Here is a 21,162-nt window from a genome sequence, read left to right on the forward strand (position 1 = left end):
GAATTCTGCGTTATACGTGGTGCCATTGGGCTAGCTAACACCCTGCAAGTATGGGGAGGGGGTCACACAAAAGTGTACCAGTGCGTACAAGGGAAAAGGGAGGCGATTTTTTGCTTGAATTTTTTTCATGTAAAGTCCGAAAATCAGACAAAAAAGCTTTGGTTTTTTAGTTAATGTATTAGTCTATCTACCAAAAAAATATATTACTGCATATTTAACAAATACAATTAAATATCGCCATTTACTAAAAGTTGACAACATAACATGATATGACAACATTGTTTCTTATTGGAGTTAAATTAACATGCTTGATTGCGGACATTCTAAACAACAGAACTATTTTTAATTTAATTTAAAGATAAATATTAGTTTCAAAAAAATTAAAAGATTAAGAATGTTACTTTTATTTACAAAAGATGTGCAAAAAAATTAAAAACAATAAAGCAAAAGAATCTTACTTTTTCAAAATTCAATCATGTTTTAATTTTTTAATTTAAATATTCTATACTAATTGGGACGAAACGTTTTAAAAATAGTAAGCATTCTATTCTATCTGTTAGCAGTGATGACTTCATACTTTTCACTCAGTTTTCTGTTTGTACAAAACAGAAAACTGCATTCTAATTTAAACTGAATGAACGATTTAATTATTATCAAGTGAATAATTTTTTTATATACTTGATTATATATAATATATAATCAAGTATATAAAAATAATAATATATAATAAACTTATACTCGTATAATAAATTAGTATAAATACTTAATAAATATATAATAAACTTATACTCGTATAATATATTAGTATAAATATATATACATACTTACAGGCTTGGCAAGGAAGGCATGCCATTTTAAGTCTTTATATGACCACGCAAATAATATTTTGTTTTGATGATTTAACCACAGTTTTTAACAAATGCGCATTAAAAATTGATTTTTAACTATGTTGATAATAAATAACTTCGACAGGTTTATCTTTACTAACGCTTTTATATTAGCAAAACTCTTTTAAATAAAGTAGCTAATGATTTTAATTATAGTATCATTAAAAGTTGTTTAATTTTCTATTTACATTATTTAATTATATACGATTTTTTAAAAGTAAAAATAAAAAAAGTAAAAATTAGGAGAAAAGAATTAAATTTTATAAGCGACGACTTTTAACAGCGAAGGTCCCTTTAATAAACTTTATATAAGAATCATTTTGAGGAGGAATAAAAAAGAACTTATAAACATTTTTGAAAGCCATTTGAATTAAATAACTTTAAACTTTACTTACGTTTATATATTACTGAAATGCATTTAAATAAAGTTACTAATCATTGCTAATGATATTTTATAAAAACATTAATGAATAATATATACTTTTTTATATTTATATAAGTATTTTTTTTTTATTACAAATGTTTTTAAATTAAAAAAAAAATTATTTCAATTTTTTAAATAAACAATTTAATTATTTTTTTCTTTGTGCGAAGAAATGTTAAGAATCTTTTTTTAAACTTTTATTAAAAAATTTAAAAAGGGTTTAATTTAAAAAATTTATTTAAAAAGGGTTTTGCATAATATTATACTATAAAAACATTAGTAAAGATAAACGATTAAAAGTTATTTATTCCAAACGTAATTTAGATAATCTTATCGTTACAGTTTATTAATTACTTTAATTTTATATTTGTTTTAATTTTATATTTGTTATTTTAGTTTTAGTTAAGTTATTTTTATTTTGTTATTTGTTTTTCGTTATTCGTTTATTTGTTATTCGTTATATTTTTTTTACGAAGATTTATTTGCTTCTTTTACGACAAGTTTTTTTTTTAAGTTTCTTTATAGTTAAGTTAACATATTAAGTTAACAATTTTTTTGGCGCGTTTTCAAAACGTATACAAATTTTCAAAACATATTAACAGCTGCGGTCAAGTTAAGTAAAAACAAATAGTAGTTGCGTGGTCATATTATGGCATAAAATTGCACGCTTTCCTGGCCAAGCCAGTACTTATACAAATATAATATATAAAAAACTTATATACTGATGTAATTTTGAGAAATGCGTTTTAATACAAAGTTATTTAAGTATATATGTATAATATGTATTGTTTATCGAAACTTTTTTTTTTTCAATTTTTAGTGTTGTGTAGCATTAATTTTTTTAATAATTACACTTTAATATAAGTCGGATTCGAAGATATCAGTGGAAAGATATAGTTTATTAACTTATATTTGACAAAAAATATTTGATATTCCAATGTTTTGATGTTTTTGATTTTTATATATAAGTCATTAATTAATAGAATGTGATTGAACCTAAACTATATTGAAGCTATAAGTGAAGTTATAGCTTGATAAATTTTTTATGCTAGATATTTATTTATAAGATATTTATAAGTATTACACTGAATATTTATAAATATTGTGCAAGATATTTAATTTTTTAACATTTAAGTTTAGAATTTTTATTGAAGTGTTGCAAGATTTGATATTTCATTACATGGACTTTAATGCAATTCAACGTAAATGTGAAGTTTTTTATCAAATGGACCCAAAGAATTGTATGAGTTGGCGAATGGTTCGACTTAACAAGAATACGATTAAGCGGATATTATGATAAAGTTCAACTGAAATTAAAAAAAAACATGCTGAATTTTGCTTTCAAATAGAAGAAATAGATCATTTTTAATTCGAACTTATGCCGCATGAATTAAAATTAAAGTACATCTAACATAAATTATTCGTGACTTTATAACAATATTTAACAACATGCAAACTCTACTGTTTAAACATATTTTGACTTCAGCAAAAAAAATATTACTTAAAATATTTTCTTTAAAATCAACTTATCACTTTCTCCCTCGCAAGTTCTTCAGACAAGAGCAATTGTTTACTCTCGTAATGAAACTAGCGAGCGCTATTCGTCGCTTCTGGAAGGCCATCTCCGGGCCAACATTACAATTGATATTAATTTGTTAAATCCACAAGACTCAAGTGCTGGAATTAAAAGAATTTTTCAACATTCCAAAAAATAAGAACAAGATGAGATGTAAAAAAGTGGCAAAGCTTACTTTTATATAAAGAACATTAAATAATGGCGCATTAACAATATAAAAATTATAAGTTTAAAACAAATTTATATGTTTACCATTTTAATTTGTACAGATATTAAAAGCAGTGTGTTGTAAATAATATTATTTAAATTAAAGTTTTTAATGTAAATAATGCAAATATTTTCACAAAATATTATTAACTTATAGTCATTAAAAAAAAATTACTTGTAAATTCGTCTATTTTCCTTATTAGATCCAATCTTTGCATGTTGTTCAAAGCTGTTTTTAACTCCTCAAGCGTTGGATTTTTATTCATTTGGATCCATGTAGTTAACATTGAATATGCTTTTTCATTGGTTTTATTATTATCTTTATCGATCATATCTAAACAATTGTCTCCAATATTTAATCTACGACCAAGTGTTTTCCAATCTCCTCCAACACTTTCACTAAAATTTAATCTAAACTCTTGACTATGAAGAATGTTATTATCTATATTTGGATGTGAATTATATTCTTCCATCTTGATGTTTCTACAAAAAAACAATAAACATGTTTATATATAAATGGATCAAATCATTATATTAACAAAAATAAATTGAAAATTAAAAAAGCACTCTATATTAAATGGGAAAACCCATCTTTAAATAAACAAACTGTTCATTATAATATAAACTTGTCAATCTAGCTTTTTTTTTTTAATTTATTTACAGTATCATAAATTGTATTATAATTTTTATTGGTTTGTAATAATTCCAATTGTCTACAGGGTGACCACAAAGTATCCGCACACGAGACGGTTTCATCTTGTGAAAATATAAGCATAAAAGCACTTATGTATTTTCTTATTTATTTGTTGTTTTTGGTTAATATTATGTCATAAACTTTATATACTTTACTTTATATACTTTGTAAACTATGTTCAATTGGTTTTTTTAGAATGGTGCGCGTTTCTCCTTATCGTCAATCTATCATCGAGTTTCACAAAAAAGGCTACTCAGCGAGCTACATTCAGAACCGTTTACATGCGCCAAGACGGACAATTTACAACACAATTAAACGCTTTGACGAGTTGGGAACAAGTTCTAATCATCCAAAATCCGGAAGACCTCGAACAGTGATCACTGCGAGCAATGTGAAAAAGGTACGCGATCGCCTGCGTTTGAACCCCAATCAATCTGCTCGAGGTCTCGCAAAGAAAATGGGGATAAAACGAACTTCAATGGCAAAGATAATCAAAAAGAAGCTTAAGCTCAAACCATACAAGAAGAACAAGTCGCAACTTCTTTCTCAAGCAGCTAAAGTCAAACGTAAAGACCGTTCTCTTGGACTTCTGCACCGTTTCAACGGAATTGATTATCGCAACATCTTGTTCACTGACGAAAAGATTTTTACAGTGGAAAGCATTCTTAATAAGCAGAACGATCGAGTTTGGGCAAAATCTCAACCAAATGTCTCGGTTTCACGCAGTTCTCATCCTGCTTCAGTTATGGTATTCGCCGGGATAACGGCTCATGTTAAGACACCGCTCATATTTGTTCCACAAGGTATAAAGGTCAACGGTGACAATTATTTGGATATGCTCAAGAAAGAAATTGTTCCTTGGGCTCAAAAAGAACTTGGAAATCGTATTTGGACGTTCATGCAAGATGGAGCTCCAGCCCATAAAAAGAAGACAGTTCAGGATTTTTGTGCGGCAACTTTTCCTGATTTTATCAACTTTTCTCAATGGCCGCCATCGAGCCCCGATCTTAACCCGATGGATTTCTCAGTCTGGAGCGTCCTAGAAGGAAAGGCATGCCAAAAGCCGCATAAAAATATTGAAAGTTTAAAAAAATCACTACTGAAAGCTTGGGATTCTCTGGACCCTGCCTACTTGCTCGCCACCGTCGAAGCATTCCCGAGACGCCTACAGGCCTGTTATTTTGCTGATGGAGGAAAATTCGAATTCAATCTTTGAATCATAATTGTTATAGTTCAATAAATGTTTTAAAATAAAATTTGTGTTCCAAATACTTTCTACATGCTTTTTATTAAGCTCTTTATCTGTGCGGATACTTTGTGGTCACCCTGTATTAATACTTCTCTGTAATGTCTTCAAATTTTGATTTTATATTTTTATTCAGAGTTTTTAATTGTATGTGAACTACGAAACATGTATATATATATATATATATACATATATTTATATATTTATATATATATATATATATATATATATATATATATATATATATATATATATATATATATATATATATATATATATATATATATATATATATATATACAGTGAGCAAAAAAATAAATGGCACAAACATTTTTTTTGAAAAAATTTGTAGAAAATGATTAAAAAACAGTAGTTAATTTTTGATTTTGACGTATAAAAATCAACTGTACTTATATTGATCAAATATTTTCTAGCAAAAATAATAATGGCACAAATGAGAAAAATTCCAAAATTAGACAAAAAAATTAGTATTTAGACAAAAGATCAATATTTTGTAGGGCCACCTTTTGCCAGAATAACTGCTTGCAGACGTCGAGACATCGATTCCACAAGAGATTTGGTTTCTTCTGGAGTGATTTTCTCCCATGCTTTGACTATTGCTGCTTTTAGATAATTTTGTCTTCTGTAAGTTTGATCTCCAATTTTCTGTTCAGAATGTACACAAATGCTCAATCAGATTAAGGTCGAGGGACTGGGCAGTCCCTCAACCTTAATCTGATTAAGCAGATTAAGGTCGTTGCTATGGCAACGACCTTAATCTAAACATTCCTTTGTTGCTACGGCAGTATGTTTTGGGTCATTGTCCTGTTGAAAGACGAAGTTGCTTCCAAATCGAAATTAACAAGCAGAGGGTTTCAAATTTTGCTTTAAAATGTCTATATACGAACTGGCGTTCGTAGTTGATTCAATGAAAGTCAATTTGCCAGCTCCTGTGTGTTACAAATATATTTTATATGTTACATATGAACGCATCTGTTACATATGTATATAATGCATGTGTTACATATGTAAATATAATTTTAGACTTAAGCTTACCAAAATTTAATTTTTTTCCCACATAAATTCAAAAATAAAATTAAATAAAATTTTTGTGCCACTTATTTTTTTGCTTCCAATATAACACCTGTGTGCTTTTAATGTTTTTAAAAACAATAATCCTTTGGTAAAATCATGCACAAATACATATAAAAATCTTCATAATATTAGTACTCTTACTAATGTACATTTAAATTTTTTTACAGTTTTAAAAATACACGAGAAAACGGAAAAGTTAAAAAAGTTAAAAAAAATGCTTGTGCCATTTATTTTTTTGCCTGTACTGTAATATATATATATATATATATATATATATATATATATATATATATATATATATATATATATATATATATATATATATATATATATATATATATATATAAATATAAATATACATATAAATATATATATATAAATATACATATAAATATATATATATATATATATATATATAAATATACATATAAATATATATATATAAATATACATATAAATATATATATATATATATATATATATACATATAAATATATATATAAATATACATATAAATATATATATATATATATATATATACATATAAATATATATATAAATATACATATAAATATATATATATATATATAAATATACATATAAATATATATATATAAATATACATATAAATATATATATATATATATAAATATACATATAAATATATATATATATATATATATAAATATACATATAAATATATATATATAAATATACATATAAATATATATATATATATAAATATACATATAAATATATATATATATATATATAAATATACATATAAATATATATATATATAAATATACATATAAATATATATATATATAAATATACATATAAATATATATATATATATATATAAATATACATATAAATATATATATATATATATAAATATACATATAAATATATATATATATATAAATATACATATCAATATATATATATATATATATAAATATACATATAAATATATATATATATAAATATACATACATATATATATATATATATATATATATATATATATATATATATATATATATATATATATATATATATATATATATATATATATATATATATATATATATATATATATATGGGTCAAATCATTATACTTCAACTAATGGTCACAATCTCTGATTTTCCTGATTTTTACATAATGTTATGTGCATTATGTAGCTAAATTAAATTTGAAATTTCAGACTTCCAAGTACAACGGTTCAGAAATTATAGCCTAAGAAACATCACACAGTGGCCCCCCTTGATATACAAATGGTCAAAACAGACTATTTTACAGCTCTATAACTTTTTTCTCACTTTTAATAAGTTTCTCATTTTTTCTAGAACTATTTTCTGGACAGTTCTCTTTTTAAAAAAGTGGTTTTTATTACCTTGTATTAAATAAGAGAAAAATTATGACCTCCGCAAATTTGGAAAAAGTCCTAAAATTGCTAAAATATGCCATAATGAAACTAACTGTAGCGTTTTTCTATTCATCCACAAGTCTTTACAGATAAGTTTTCTGATTAGCTACGACTGTCTGCAATAAATGGGCAAAATATAGGCAGCTTGTTGCAGTTTAGATCTCAAATATATCTGAAAGCAAAATGTCCATCTGCTTAAAAAGTCCAATTTTGAGCCATTTTGAGATGCTTGTAAACTTTTCTAACGCTTTTAAATTTTATTTAATTATTTAACTTCAAAATCCAAACTATACAAAGAGACAAGTTCAAAATCAAGAAATTCAAATTTAAAAAATATAAACATAAAGTATGCCACATTTTAAGCATAATAGAACAAATTGCGTTATGTTAGAAAGAAATATAAATTTTTATAATGTTATGAAAAATAATAAAATATGTTATATAAAGCTATGAATCTATTTTTTTATTTCCATTTCTCTAAGAACTTTCCAATTCACATGCACAAAAGCTAGATGTTCTCCGTGTCTGCAGTTAGTCAGGACCGTGTCGATTCATAAAAATTTCCCGCAGTACTAAACAATCTTTCGCTGAACACAGAAGAAGGCGGAGCTCCTAAATATTTATTTGCTAGGTATGAGAGGCCAAAAATATTATTGCTACTAGAGTGTTTCTTTATACATGTTTCTTTGTAATTTCCCCACCATTTATAAGGACATTTTCATTGATGCAGGTCAGGCAGTGATAAGTAAAAGTTTATTTCATCAGCTCTATAAGAAATGTAAGTAAATAAAAAAATCAAACTATAATAAAAACTCCTAATTTTTATTGTTCAAAATATTAACCATTAATGAGTATTATCAATATTATTTTATTTCCATAACTATTATTTTTATAATAATTTATAATAATTTGGCATAACATTTTTCCTTAATAATTTAATATAAATTAGACAAGAACAAAATGTTAGCAAAGTTTTTATTTTAAAATTATTACAACTTACATTTTTTCCTTCCTCTCAAAATAAATTTGTGACTCTGTTGAAAGTTTTTTACAGTTCTTCACTTTTGTTGATTTTGTTAATTCAAGTGGTGTTTTTGAACTTGATAAAAATTGTATATGCTTTCTGCAATTTTTAATTTTTTGAGTTGAGAGCTAGATACTTGGCTTGATTCAGATGAAGCGTTTGTATTACCATTTGATTGAGTTAAATTGTCGGTAGTTATAAGGCTCTCTGTAATATCCGTTTTATTTAGATTCATGTACTGTTCTAGAATTTAGATTCATGTACTGTTCTCCTCATCTGATTTGACATAACTCAGTTTGAATCTTGAATCTAAAACTGATTTTTAACTCTATTATAGTTTTTATTTCACCTGCATTTTCTGAAGCATAGGCTAGGTACGCTTCCATTAAAACTATAATTGGAACAATTTGAGACACTGATGCCCTGTTTTCACTCATCTCTAGTGTAGTCGCCTCAAAATGCTTTAAAACTAAGATAAGCATCTCAGCCAATAATCATTGGTCTTCTGTAAGATTAGAGGCATTGCACTTTTAATTTCTAATAAAAAATAATGTTAGTGAATAATGTTAGTTTTTTTTGTTCAACTGACCTTTCTAGCATGTAAAATGTTGAGTTCCATCTTGTAACTACATCTTGTATAAGAGAATGTAGAAGTAACTTTAGCTGTTATTGAATTTCATGTAGCATGTCTATGGAGGAATAAGAATGGTGAAAGTGTGTGACAATTTTTCTAGCCTTAGCTATAAGATCATTCATAATTGTTTGCTGCTTGAAAAACTTAATGGTTATACAAAGTTGAAGAGTGTGGATTACGCAACTTAGAGAATTTTTTTCTAAACCAGCTTCTTTTATGGCTAATTTCATATTAGCAGCATTGTCAGAGAGAACAAAGTACACTTTGTTAGTTGGTATTTTCCATTCATTTAAAGAATCCTTTCAGAAATTTTGATATCTTTACACCTGCATGAGAGCCTGTCATCTTTTTAAGTTGAAGCACAGCTGTCATAGAATTAAACTCTGAGTTTATCCAGTGTGCTGTTAAAGAATAAAAGCTTAGAATATTGTGATGTGTAGTCCATCCGTCAATGGTGAAACTCAAAAAATCCACTTTTGCTACATCATTCATAATTTGTATTTTCATTTTTTCATAAATTAGAGGAACAACTGTTTCGGCCATATGTTTTCTAGAGGGCATAGTATACTTAGATTCAAGATGCACAATTAGTTTGTTAAATCCTTGATCTGTAACTAAAAAATATGGCTGAATGTCTACGTATATCATTTCTCCAATAAGCAGAGTTATTTTTTGAGCTCTTTGTTCACTCTATGTCCATTTCTTATGCTTATTAATAATATTTTCAAGCTTAGGTTGAAGTTCTTGGTCTAGAGTAACTGTAACACTATTGCTAAAGGAATCTTTGCTGTTATCATTCTATTTACTGGTTGAAGTAGATCTAATGACACAGCTTTTTTTTTTCTGTGTTAATTTTTTTGAAAGCTTTTAGATCTTCTATTTTCTGGAAAACTTTTACATATTTTGCTTTCATATGTCCTCTTAAATTGGATGTTGTCATTTTTTTGCCAGATGTGCCTCATCCTAATATTTTCATTTTGCAAAATTTACAAATTGCCTTAGAATGATTATTTTCATCAACATCAAAATAGTCCCAGATTAGACTATTAGTTGCTTTGCTCATTGTTGATTTATTTCTAATTTACTTTCATCTCTAAGTTTAATTCTAATTTACTATTATCTCTAAGAATGAAAAGTCTTTACAATGTTAAGAATGAAAAGTCACGCTAGAAGCGTAGAATAAAAGAGAAAGATTTTTTTGTATAATTTTACTTTTAATGAATGATAAAGTAGCATTTTAAATTCTTCGTAACTTTTTTTGCTTTTTCACTCTTTTTTTAGAAAATTAATAAAGGTCTCTAAAGTAATTTAGATATTTACTTAATATCTAAATATCTAAATTAACTTTAAATTGAAATTGTTGTTTCTTTAAAATCTATTTGGGTCAAATCATTATATTTCAACCAATGGCCTGTGGCTCACCATCTCTGATTTTCCTGATTTTTACATATTGTTATGTGCATCATGTAGATAGATTAAATTTGAAATTTCAGACTTCCAAGTACAACGGATCGGAAATTATAGCCTTACAAACATGACACAGTGGCCCCCCTCAATTCACAAATGGTCAAAACAGACTACTTTAGAGCTGTATAACTTTTTTCTCACTTTCAACAAGTGTCTCATTTTTTCTAGAACTATTTTCTGGATAGTTCTCTCTTTAAAAAAGTGGTTTTTATTAACTTGTGTTAAATTAGAAAAAAATTATGACCTCCTCAACTTTGGAAAAAATTATAAAATTGCTAAAATATGCCAAAATGAAACTAACTGTAGCATTATTCTGTTCATCCACAAGTCTTTACAGATAGCTTTTCTGATTAGCTACTGCTGTCTGCAATAAACGGGCAAAATATAGGCAGCTTGTTGCAGTTTAGAACTTAAATATATCTAAAAGCAAAATGTCCACTCGCCTAAAAAGTCCAATTTTAAGCCATTTTGAGATGCTTGTAAATTTTTCTAACACTTTGTTTTGATCTAAGATTAACAGCATATAAGACCATTAGACCTAATTATCTGAAAATGCAAACATTATGAACTTTTCAAATCCACACCAAAAATGCCAGCATTTTTAAATTCCCTATTTTTCAATCATCAACGGTTGTATGTGTTACTAGAAACCAGTGCCCCTCTAATCTGCCAACTGGCCTATGTAAAGGGTGCAACTAATTATAAGTCATTTCTTAATAAAAAGAAAGATATGGTTGGTTGTCCTCTCCTTGATCTGGTCTTTATAGTAGATAGGGGCACAAATAAAGGGGGCAGCAACTTTTTAGAGACCTTCATTATGATTCAAATAAAGGTCTCTAAATTAATTTAGATATTTAGGTACTTAATACCTAAATATCTAAATTAATTTCAAAATGAACCGATTATTTCTTTAAATTCTATTTTATTATAGGTAATCAGTGGTGTTTATGTGGTCTGGACCCCTCCTTCCCCCCCCCCCACTCACTAAGGTGAGGGTGATGGGGGAGGGCGTTTGGAGTGGCACCAATCAAAGGGGGAAGAAGGGTAAAACTAAAAAATTTTTTAGTTTTATCTGAGTTTTATAAAACCATTTAATATTACCATAAAAAAATAAGCAGTAAAATGAGAAAATTGAAATTGACGATCAAAAAGTAAGTTATTAGATTCAAGATAAGAGATTAGGTGTTTATTAATTAAAAAATGCGGTAGTGTAGTGGTAGAGCGCTCGCTTCATAAGCGAGAGGTTCCAAGTTCGATTCCCACCACATCCCTGGTAGTACCGCGCTCAACTTGTCTTTCCGCGCAGCGGCCTTGTTCGTCATGGATCGTGTTTGGGAGTTATAGAGTTGAGAAAGGGTTATAACCACAAGTAGCCTCCTCATCTGTAGTGGCCTTCTCGGCCTTAGGGAGGTGAAATACAAAAAAAAGAAAAAAAAAAAGAACCGAAGACCTTGCTTACCATAGGAAGAAGACAAATGGGATGGTAGTTAGACGAGTCAGATTCCGTATCAAGAATTTTTAAAAATAAGGATAAGAAAGGCCACTTTCCAGCAGGCTGGAAAACAAGTCTCTGATAAGCATTTTTTAAATAGTTTTGAAAGTATAGGCGACAGCTCCGGAGAACATTTCTGCAAGACTTTAACAGGTATGTTGTCAAAACTACAAGCTGTAGAAGAGTCTAAGCAGGAAATCACTTTAAATTCAGAATCTGGACTAATATGAAGGTCTGGCAATGGATTAATCTGATTTTCAGCTATATCAGGTAGAATGCGACAAGAGGAATCAAAAAATATTATTAATAAGAATTTCTCAGCAAACAATTCAGCATTGTCTTTAGATGAGGTGACAAAATCTAAACAAGAATGGTGAAATAAGAGATTTACCCTTGTTATAGATACTGTAAAAGATTCTCCAGAAGTCATCAGAGTCTAATTTTTGAGATGAAAGACAAGATTGTGCTATCACAAAGAAAATCACGGAAAGAGTCCCAGTCAGCTTAAAGGTAACTGTTAAAAGTACTATGATAAGGGAATTATGATGAAGAAGAATGAGATAATAGTTTTAGAGAGATAAAACTGCAATCAGAAGGGTGAATGTGGAGAAATTGAGCACTGACTAGGATCAGAAACAAGACATAAGCCAGGTAGAGATGGTAAATGATTCGAATTGTCTGGAAAGCAAATTTTTGTGGACCTTAATGCTAGCAGAGTTTCTGACACTAGAGCCAAGCCATTTAGTGTTATGTAAATTCAAGTCACCAACAACAATGATATTGGTTAAAGAATAAAGAGAAAAGGCTTGGTTAATTTGATCAGCAATAACATTGAAAAGAGTGCTGTCTTGAGATGAAGGATAGCAATATAGAACAAAGAGAAAAATATTTGAGTGAAGTAGTGCTAAACAAAAGCACCTAAAAAAATAATCTGTAGATTCAAATCTAGTTTCCTGACAACTGGGTGAATCCTTACAAATGTAGATTCTCAGGTCAAGCATGTGACTATCGGAGTCTTTTCAAATTAAAGGATGAAAAAAACAAATAATAAAAGTAAAGTTCCCTCAAAAAGGATAAAGCTATGAAAACAGTGTGTACAAGATGTGTTTAATGTTTTTCTTGTAAATGTTTCTTGTAAAATTTTCAAATGGATATATTCAGTGAAAACAAAGCTCTGTTAAATGTGACAACCTGCGACTTCAATTCCAGAAGGATAAAGTGAAGGAAATCAATCTTACTTTACAAAAACAATATGCAATGAGTTGATTCAAAGAATGGGATAATCTCAAATTATAAAAGAGATTTAGTCGCTCGCTATTTTAGTGTTTTAGTCAAGTGTTTTAACTTTTTACATAGAGGTCGCTAATTTTAAGAGCGTGTTGTATAACAATGTTGATTTCTAAAATTGTGAAAAAACTGAGAAAATCTTTTAAACAATTTTTTGTTTAATTATAGTTATTAATTTTAAAATAGATTGAAAAAATAATAACAATATTTAATATAATTAAAAGTTAGTAATCAAAAGATTTATCTCATAATTTTTTATATTTATGAAAAAAAGGCTTACCTGCATTTGTAAATATTTATATTTATAAATGTACAAACTTTGTTACTTCCAGCAACATAAAATTGTGATTTAAAAATAGGGCCCCAAAAAGTTTGAGTGTCTATGGCCTTATTTTTTTCAATCAGGCACTGACTGGAATTAACTTTTATGATAAATAAGAATCATAGAAAGAAATATTGATTCAGCATCAACAAGATAAGATAACATATCATCTTACAAAACTGTTAACATTGCACACATTGTTTATTGTAAAAATAGTTGTGGCATGATATAGTGAGATCTCTTTTTTCATGTTTAGCTTATTTGAATCAAGTTCAACCCAATATATTTAACCCACATTAGTCTCAATTTAAGGTTTCTGTTTAGTTTAAAGCTTTTTTCGGCTGATCACTGATCAAAATGAATTAATATTATTGGATAAATCTTTAAATATCAAAACAAAAATTTTTGATACTCAGCTTTTAAAATTTGGTATTAAGTAAAATGTACAGCAAAACTTGATCAGATAATATTATTGTTATAGATTAGAAGTGTGATAATTACTTTTTTTCCTGCTGAAGAAAGTACCTTTAAAATGCTGTCACTTCTTGTCCTTTTATTTTAATTTATAAGTTTAGAAGACTGATATGTGTATATAAATATTTATACACGGTATGTGTGTGTGTATATATATATATATATATATACATATATATATGCAGTAGTGGTGTAGTGGTAGAGTGCTTGCTTCATAAGCGAGAGGTTCTAAGTTTAATTCCCACCCCGTCCCTGGTAGTACCGCGCTCAACTTGTTTCTCCATGCAAAAAAATATATATACATAAATATATATATATATATATATATTAGGGTGTCCCAAAAAAACACTTCAAAATTTCAATGTGCTCTCAACTGATTCCCATTCTATGGGTTCTAAATAACTACCAAACTCTTCTTTTTGAATTTTTGATTACTAGAAATGATAGACAAAAATTTTGAGTTTTACGGTTCTGTACACATATGTGTATTTATATAAAAACAGCGCTATCTAGTATTTCAATATGTTTTAATGTAATAATTGGTACACAAATAATTCTCATAGGACATTATTAAAGATTGGCATCATTCCCTATGAACATTGTTAGCGATTGATATAATTTCCTCTGGACAATATTATTAGTTGGTATAATTCCCCATGAATTGGTTCACAAATGATTCAACTTAGAAATTTTTTTTTTTTAAAAATTTCTAAATTGGAAAAAATTTCTACATGGAATTATTTGTGCACAAAGGAATTTAAATTTGTGCACGAAGGAATTCTTGTGTAAACGGTTATAAAAGCTGCAACTGTAAACTTAGATAAAATATGATACAAGAGGGAATAAAGACTTCATAGATTTTTGATGCAAGTGTAAAATATAGTATAAATCCCATTAAAAAACTGATCATTTTGAAATTGATATAAAAAATGGGTAGAACAGCTAAAAAAAGGATGATAATGGGACAGAAAAAGAAAAATGGAAAAATACAGAAATGTTCAGGTATATTTACCTATTTACCTGTTGAAGTACCCACTGAGGGATTTAAATCAGAGACAGCTTCCATCTAATGGTGATATTCTAAGATACCATCAATTTATCCTTCTCGAGTCACAGGTTAAATACAAACCCACTTCTACTAATGTTGGTTGCAAATTGAAATCGAAATCCAGGGATCTTGTTTGTGAAAATGGTGTTTGTTCAGATCCTGATAATTCTTGCTTGGTAATTATGATTTAAAAAATGTGGATTAATGCTGGGTTTGGCAAGAAATTTATGATTTCTGGATACAATATAAAGACAAAAATCATTAAACCTAATTTAAAATACAAGAAATTTATTTAATTACCTTCTTTAAACTGGGACAGCAGTCTTGATAAGCAATCAAAGTTAGAGAAAGATTTTCTTACAGAATTATATCAGCTTTTTGACAACTCGACTAAGAATTTTGAAAAAGATATTCTTATTGATAGATTGAGAACAGATGATGCCAACCAGGAAGATATAAAGTAAGTTCATTAAATAACACTTTTTTGTGAAAGTGTTATTTAATGAATATTAAATGATTTAAAGTAACTTAAGTAATATCATTTTATTTCCTTTCAAATATTTACGTTAAACTCTTTCCATGGTTTAGTCGTCTTCCAAGAAAAACTAGAACAATTATTAACTTATTTATAAATTTCTTAACAGATTTAAATATTTTTTAGTTTTTATGAAGACCACAAGTTGGATAGGATTGGATATATGAGAACAAAAGTTGATGGAGACTACAGAAGAAGAGTACTAGATGCAGATAGGAGAAAGAACAAGCTAGATAAATTGAGAGATAAAGAATTTTTTTTTTTGTTATTCACCTCCTTAAAGCCGAGAAGGCCACTACAGATGAGGAGGCTACTTAATAGTGGTTATAACCCTCTCTCAACTCTATAACTTCGAAACACAAACCTTGACGAACAAGGCTGCTGCGCGGAGAATCAAGTTGAGCGCGGTACTACCAGAGACGTGGTGGGGATCGAACTCGGAACCTCTCGCTTATGAAGCAAGCGCTTTACCACTACAGCATTTAATTAGAGAGACAGAAAAACTTAAAAGATATCAATGATGTTTTGTTGTCACATGACTCCATGACAGAAGAGATTCAATTCAGCAGTGAAGAAGAAAAGTCAAACAAGGACTCTGAAACTAGTGAGGAAGAAGATTTCATAGGTAACGGTCTGAAACGCAGGTATATTATCATTTTAATAACATAGTTGTAATTTTCACAAACTAAAGCTGTTTTATTAAAAAATATATAATTATAAATAGATAGAAAAATATTATAAAATGATACATAGGTACAATTCTGGAGATAGGATAAATCTAGCAGCGAATGTTAAAATGCTCATTGAATATACTGATATTCCAGCAACAAGGTTCAATCTTGATGTACGACTTATTCTTCATTTTGATACCAAACTGTTGGAACAAATTACCACTGGGCTTAACATTATTCAAAAAATTGAGTGACTTGCAGTCTCAGTGAGCTCCCCGGATGACGATACCATGCAAGACCATCTTTTAGGTGTTGTTCAATGTCCATCTTCAAAGGGAGTTGACCAAGCAGAATAAGTGCACAACCTTTTAGAATATTATGGATGTAAAGAACAGATTATTGGTATATGCTGTGATACAACTGCAAGCCATACAGGCGGAGTCATTGGAGCAGTCCAAATTCTTACAGATATTTTAAAATTACCAATGTTGTGGATAATGTGTAGGAGATACATATATGAAGTACATGTATCTCACTATATGGCTGCTCTTACTGGTGAGAAAACTAAAGGTCCAAGAAGAGCTCTTTATGTCAAGCTAAAGAACAAGTGGCCTGAAATCTGCGAGGAAGTTAATGAAGTGAAAAATTTATGTAAATTGGACTGGCAAAGAGATGATCTGAAGATTGGCTCTGTTCTTCGCACTGTTGCAGAGGAAGCCCAGACATTTTTGACTAATGCAACTACTGATATATTGTTTTCAAGAAACGATTATGGTATAGTTTATTACCTTGCCTTCCTCTTCCTTGGTACAGAAGTACAAGATTTCCATTAACCTTGCGCCTGCCATGAGGCAAGGTTTTTAGCAGATGAGATCTACATCCTGAGTCTTCATATGACAAAAAATATCAGTAATATCTTGACTGAAAAAGAAGTGCTGCAGTTGAAGGGTGCAAGTTTGTTCATTGCAATTTGCTATGTTCCATGGTTTTTGAAAAGTTTTTTAGGATTTCTGGCTTCCTACAATGAAAGTTATCCAGACAGCCATGCATTGAGAAAAGTCTGTAAGAAGGTTGGAAATGCTTTGCTTCTCAGCATGGGATGCCATATGTGGTACTTAACTCCACAACTCTGTGTTTTGTTCTTTAGGGATAAAGAAGTTGCTTCTAAAACAAAGCTAAAAATGCTGTTAGCTCTAATTGAGTTTGAAGAGCCAAATAAATTTTAGCGTTGTAAACCATCAAATCTACAAATTGGAGAGACCACAGAGCTACCTGAGCTGATTTCCGAGCAAAGCTACATTTTCTTCAAACATTTTAAAATATCAAGAGCAAGTATAAAAGAATGGCTCAATAATAGTCTTAATACTATAGATGTTTTTAACCATCTTCAGTTGCTAGATTTTATTGTATGGGTAAAAAACATATCTGTTGTAAATGATGGTGCAGAAAGAAACATTAAGCTCATTAAAGATATTATTTCAGCTACTAGAGATGAAGATCACCTTCAAAATAAACTTTTTGTAGTTAAAAAGTCTAGAAAAAACTTGACTAAGAGTAAATTCTATTTATGTTAAGCGCAACATTAAAAGCGTAAAACTCAGATTTTACATCTAGCACTTCCTGTCAAAATAAAACCGTCAAATTTTTTTCAGGGCTTATTTAGGTCACATGGAATGGGAATTAGTAGAGAGCTTTTCTTTTTTTTGGGACACTCTAATATATATATATATATATATATATATATATATATATATATATATATATATATATATATATATATATATATATATATATTAAAATATGTAAATTATGTTAGTGTATTCTACAAATAAGGACTCGATGTTCTTAAAGAAGAGGAAAATATAAATTAGTAAAAACATGAATCTAATTTTTTCTGCAGCCTGTTCCCAATTCTGAGGGTTTATCAAAATGGTTTAATGCTCATCACACTGAATGGCTTGGCTCTAACGCTACTGACCCTCCTGGCACTAAAGCCTATAACTTCTGCATTTCTCAATCTCTTGCTCAGATAGTTAACTTTGTGACTAGTTTTCCTGACAACCCTAATCATTTACCTTTACTTCTTGATTTCTTACTGGTCTCGTATGCTAGAATGTGTTCAGTTTCTCCTTTTTCTACTTTAGGTGGTTCTGACCATGCAATGATCTCTTTATATCTTTTATCTCATACTTTCTTTTCAGACTCACATTATCATTGCACTACTTAATACTACACTGAAGCTGACTCAAATTCTTTTCAGAATCCTGAAAAATGTACATCCTACGTAACTTCATGGATTTAGGCAGGAATGGAAGCTTTTATTCCTTCTTTTTGGTTCCAAGTCGAGCCTCATGGTTTTCACCCTCTTTTGCAGCTGCTATATCTAATAGTAATCATTTTTTCATCTTTTTTAAAAGAACAACTTTCTTGGGAACAAAAGGGTATCTATTATTTCAAGAAATCAATGTAAAAAGGTGGTTTCAGATGCTAAGCTCCAATATTCTCTGTTCACTAAACTTTGTATCTTATCGCAAAAGTTAGGCTCTACAGACTTTATTAAAATCTTCAACAGTGTAGTTAACAAAGTTAAGTCTAACATTCATCTCTCATTTATGGGGTGGATCTTATTACCTCTACCAAGGATAAATCTTCTCCATAAGCTTTTTTTTATTGTGTATCTGGGAAAGTTTTTGAAATTATCAAATCATTTCTTTCTAACTGCTTTATTAAAGTCATCCTCAAAGGCAAATACTCTATTTTATTTCCAGTAACTTCTGGGGTACCCCAAGATTCTATCATTGGTCCTGTTTTGTTTCTTACTACTTTAACGATCTTCCCGATAACCTTACATATATATAGTAGGTCTTTTTGCTGATGACTCAACTTTATACTCTTGTCATGACAAAAAGTTTTCTATTTTGGATCATTTAGAACAGGCAGCTGATCTAGAATCTGATCTTACTTATGCAACAGATTAGGGCTAACAGTGGTTTGTAAAATTTAACTCTAACTAAACTCAGTTATTTACTCCAAACAAACGTAGCAGAACTGACAACATTCCGCAATTAATGAATGCCAACCCTCTCACTGAGTCCTCTTCTTTACATCTTCTTGTACTATTGTTTACTACTAACCTTTCATGGAAGCCATATCTACAACAGATTGCTAAATTAGCATCTTCTAGGGTTACTTTTCTTTATTGTGCTCACCATTTTCTCTCTCCTGATTCCATTCTCTACATCTACAAATCTCTTATTCGTCCCTGTATGGAATACTATTGTCATATTTGGGCTGATTTTTCTAATGATGTTCTTTCTTTTTCTAGACAAGGTCCAAAAACACATTGTAAACGTAGTTGTACCCGTTCTATCTGCTAAGCTTGAGCCTCTTTCCCATCATTGTAAAACTGTATCTCTTTTTCTTTTCTACAAATACTATTACGGTCGCTGCTCAAAGTAGCTATTATCTCTAGTTCCATCAACAAAAACTCATTCTTGCTTGACTTGTCATTCATAGTCTCGTTCTTTTACTGTATCTGTCTCTTCATGCTCTAAAAACTTTTATTCATCAAGTTTTTTTCCTTTCACTTCAATCCTTTAGGACTCTCTCCCATCTACATGTTTTCCTGACTCATTTCCAGACCTTCAACTTTTTAAGTCTTCTGTCAACCTTTTTCTCGCTCTATAACTCTATTCTTTTTTTCTTGTCTCAACTTAATAGTTAAAGTTAAAAAAATTATATTAGAAAAGCTAATATTGCCATCTTTTTATAAATGTCTTCTAATCGGTTTTTATTTAGAAATCAATCATTTAGAAAATCTTTTTGTTATATTTTTATTATATTGTTATTTCATTATATTATTATTATTTTAATTACTTTTTTAATATACATATATATATATATATATATATATATATATATATATATATATATATATATATATATATATATATATATATATATATATATATATATATTATTTTAATTATACTCAGTGTATTGTTTGTAAATATTCAATTTTTAAAAAAACAATGTAATAAGAACAGCTTAAATATTAAAAAATAAGCATACTTGTTTAATTCAACCTTCTGTTGATACCATATGATAAAAAATCGAATCTTAAAAAAGGCTGAATGTTTATTATACGTTATTTTAATTCATAACAGTTATTTAACATTGAAACAATGCCTCACACCCATTTGTTGACTTTTTTATTTTGTATCTTTCTCAATTTACACTTTAGCAACGATGTTTGTCCAAACATTAAGTTCCGGATATACATCCGGAACATAAAGGATCAACTCCCGGAACTTGTAAGGAGACCATATGTCTTGTATATTAAGTTTGTGAATAGTAAATGACAAAGAAATAATAAAAAAGTTTTATATACTTTTATATTATTATTATAATTTTTAATATCGTATTTTTTTTAGAAAACTTTTCGGGTATTAACTAATGAGTTAAACTATAAAAGAAAATATACAGCGGTGGCCAAAAATTAAAGACCACTCATTTTTTAGTTGGTTTCTTAATCTTTAAATTAAAATTAAGAAGATTCTAATTGACATATTAAATTTTTTTTTTAATATCTTGTTAATTACGGATTAAAGTGGTATAATTTTTTTAATCTAATTCTAATTAAATAG

The 21,162-nt window shown here is 28.4% G+C and overlaps 1 protein-coding gene across 1 annotated transcript in view; it reads right to left on the bottom strand.

Annotated features, from left to right (window-relative positions):
- The window catches only part of LOC136075871 (NACHT, LRR and PYD domains-containing protein 3-like), a 42,609-nt gene extending 26,860 nt beyond the window's left edge, over positions 1–15,749 (bottom strand). The window contains exons 1-2 of the mRNA XM_065789310.1: positions 15,611–15,749; positions 3,270–3,577 (exon numbers count right to left, since the gene is read on the bottom strand). Of these exons, the coding sequence (XP_065645382.1) occupies positions 3,270–3,567 (298 nt within the window). The 5' untranslated portion in view covers positions 3,568–3,577; positions 15,611–15,749. The remainder of the gene's footprint in view (positions 1–3,269; positions 3,578–15,610) is intronic.
- Between the last annotated feature and the right edge of the window lie 5,413 nt (positions 15,750–21,162).

Source organism: Hydra vulgaris, chromosome 02 (assembly GCF_038396675.1).
Source record: "Hydra vulgaris chromosome 02, alternate assembly HydraT2T_AEP".
NCBI lineage: Eukaryota > Metazoa > Cnidaria > Hydrozoa > Anthoathecata > Hydridae > Hydra > Hydra vulgaris.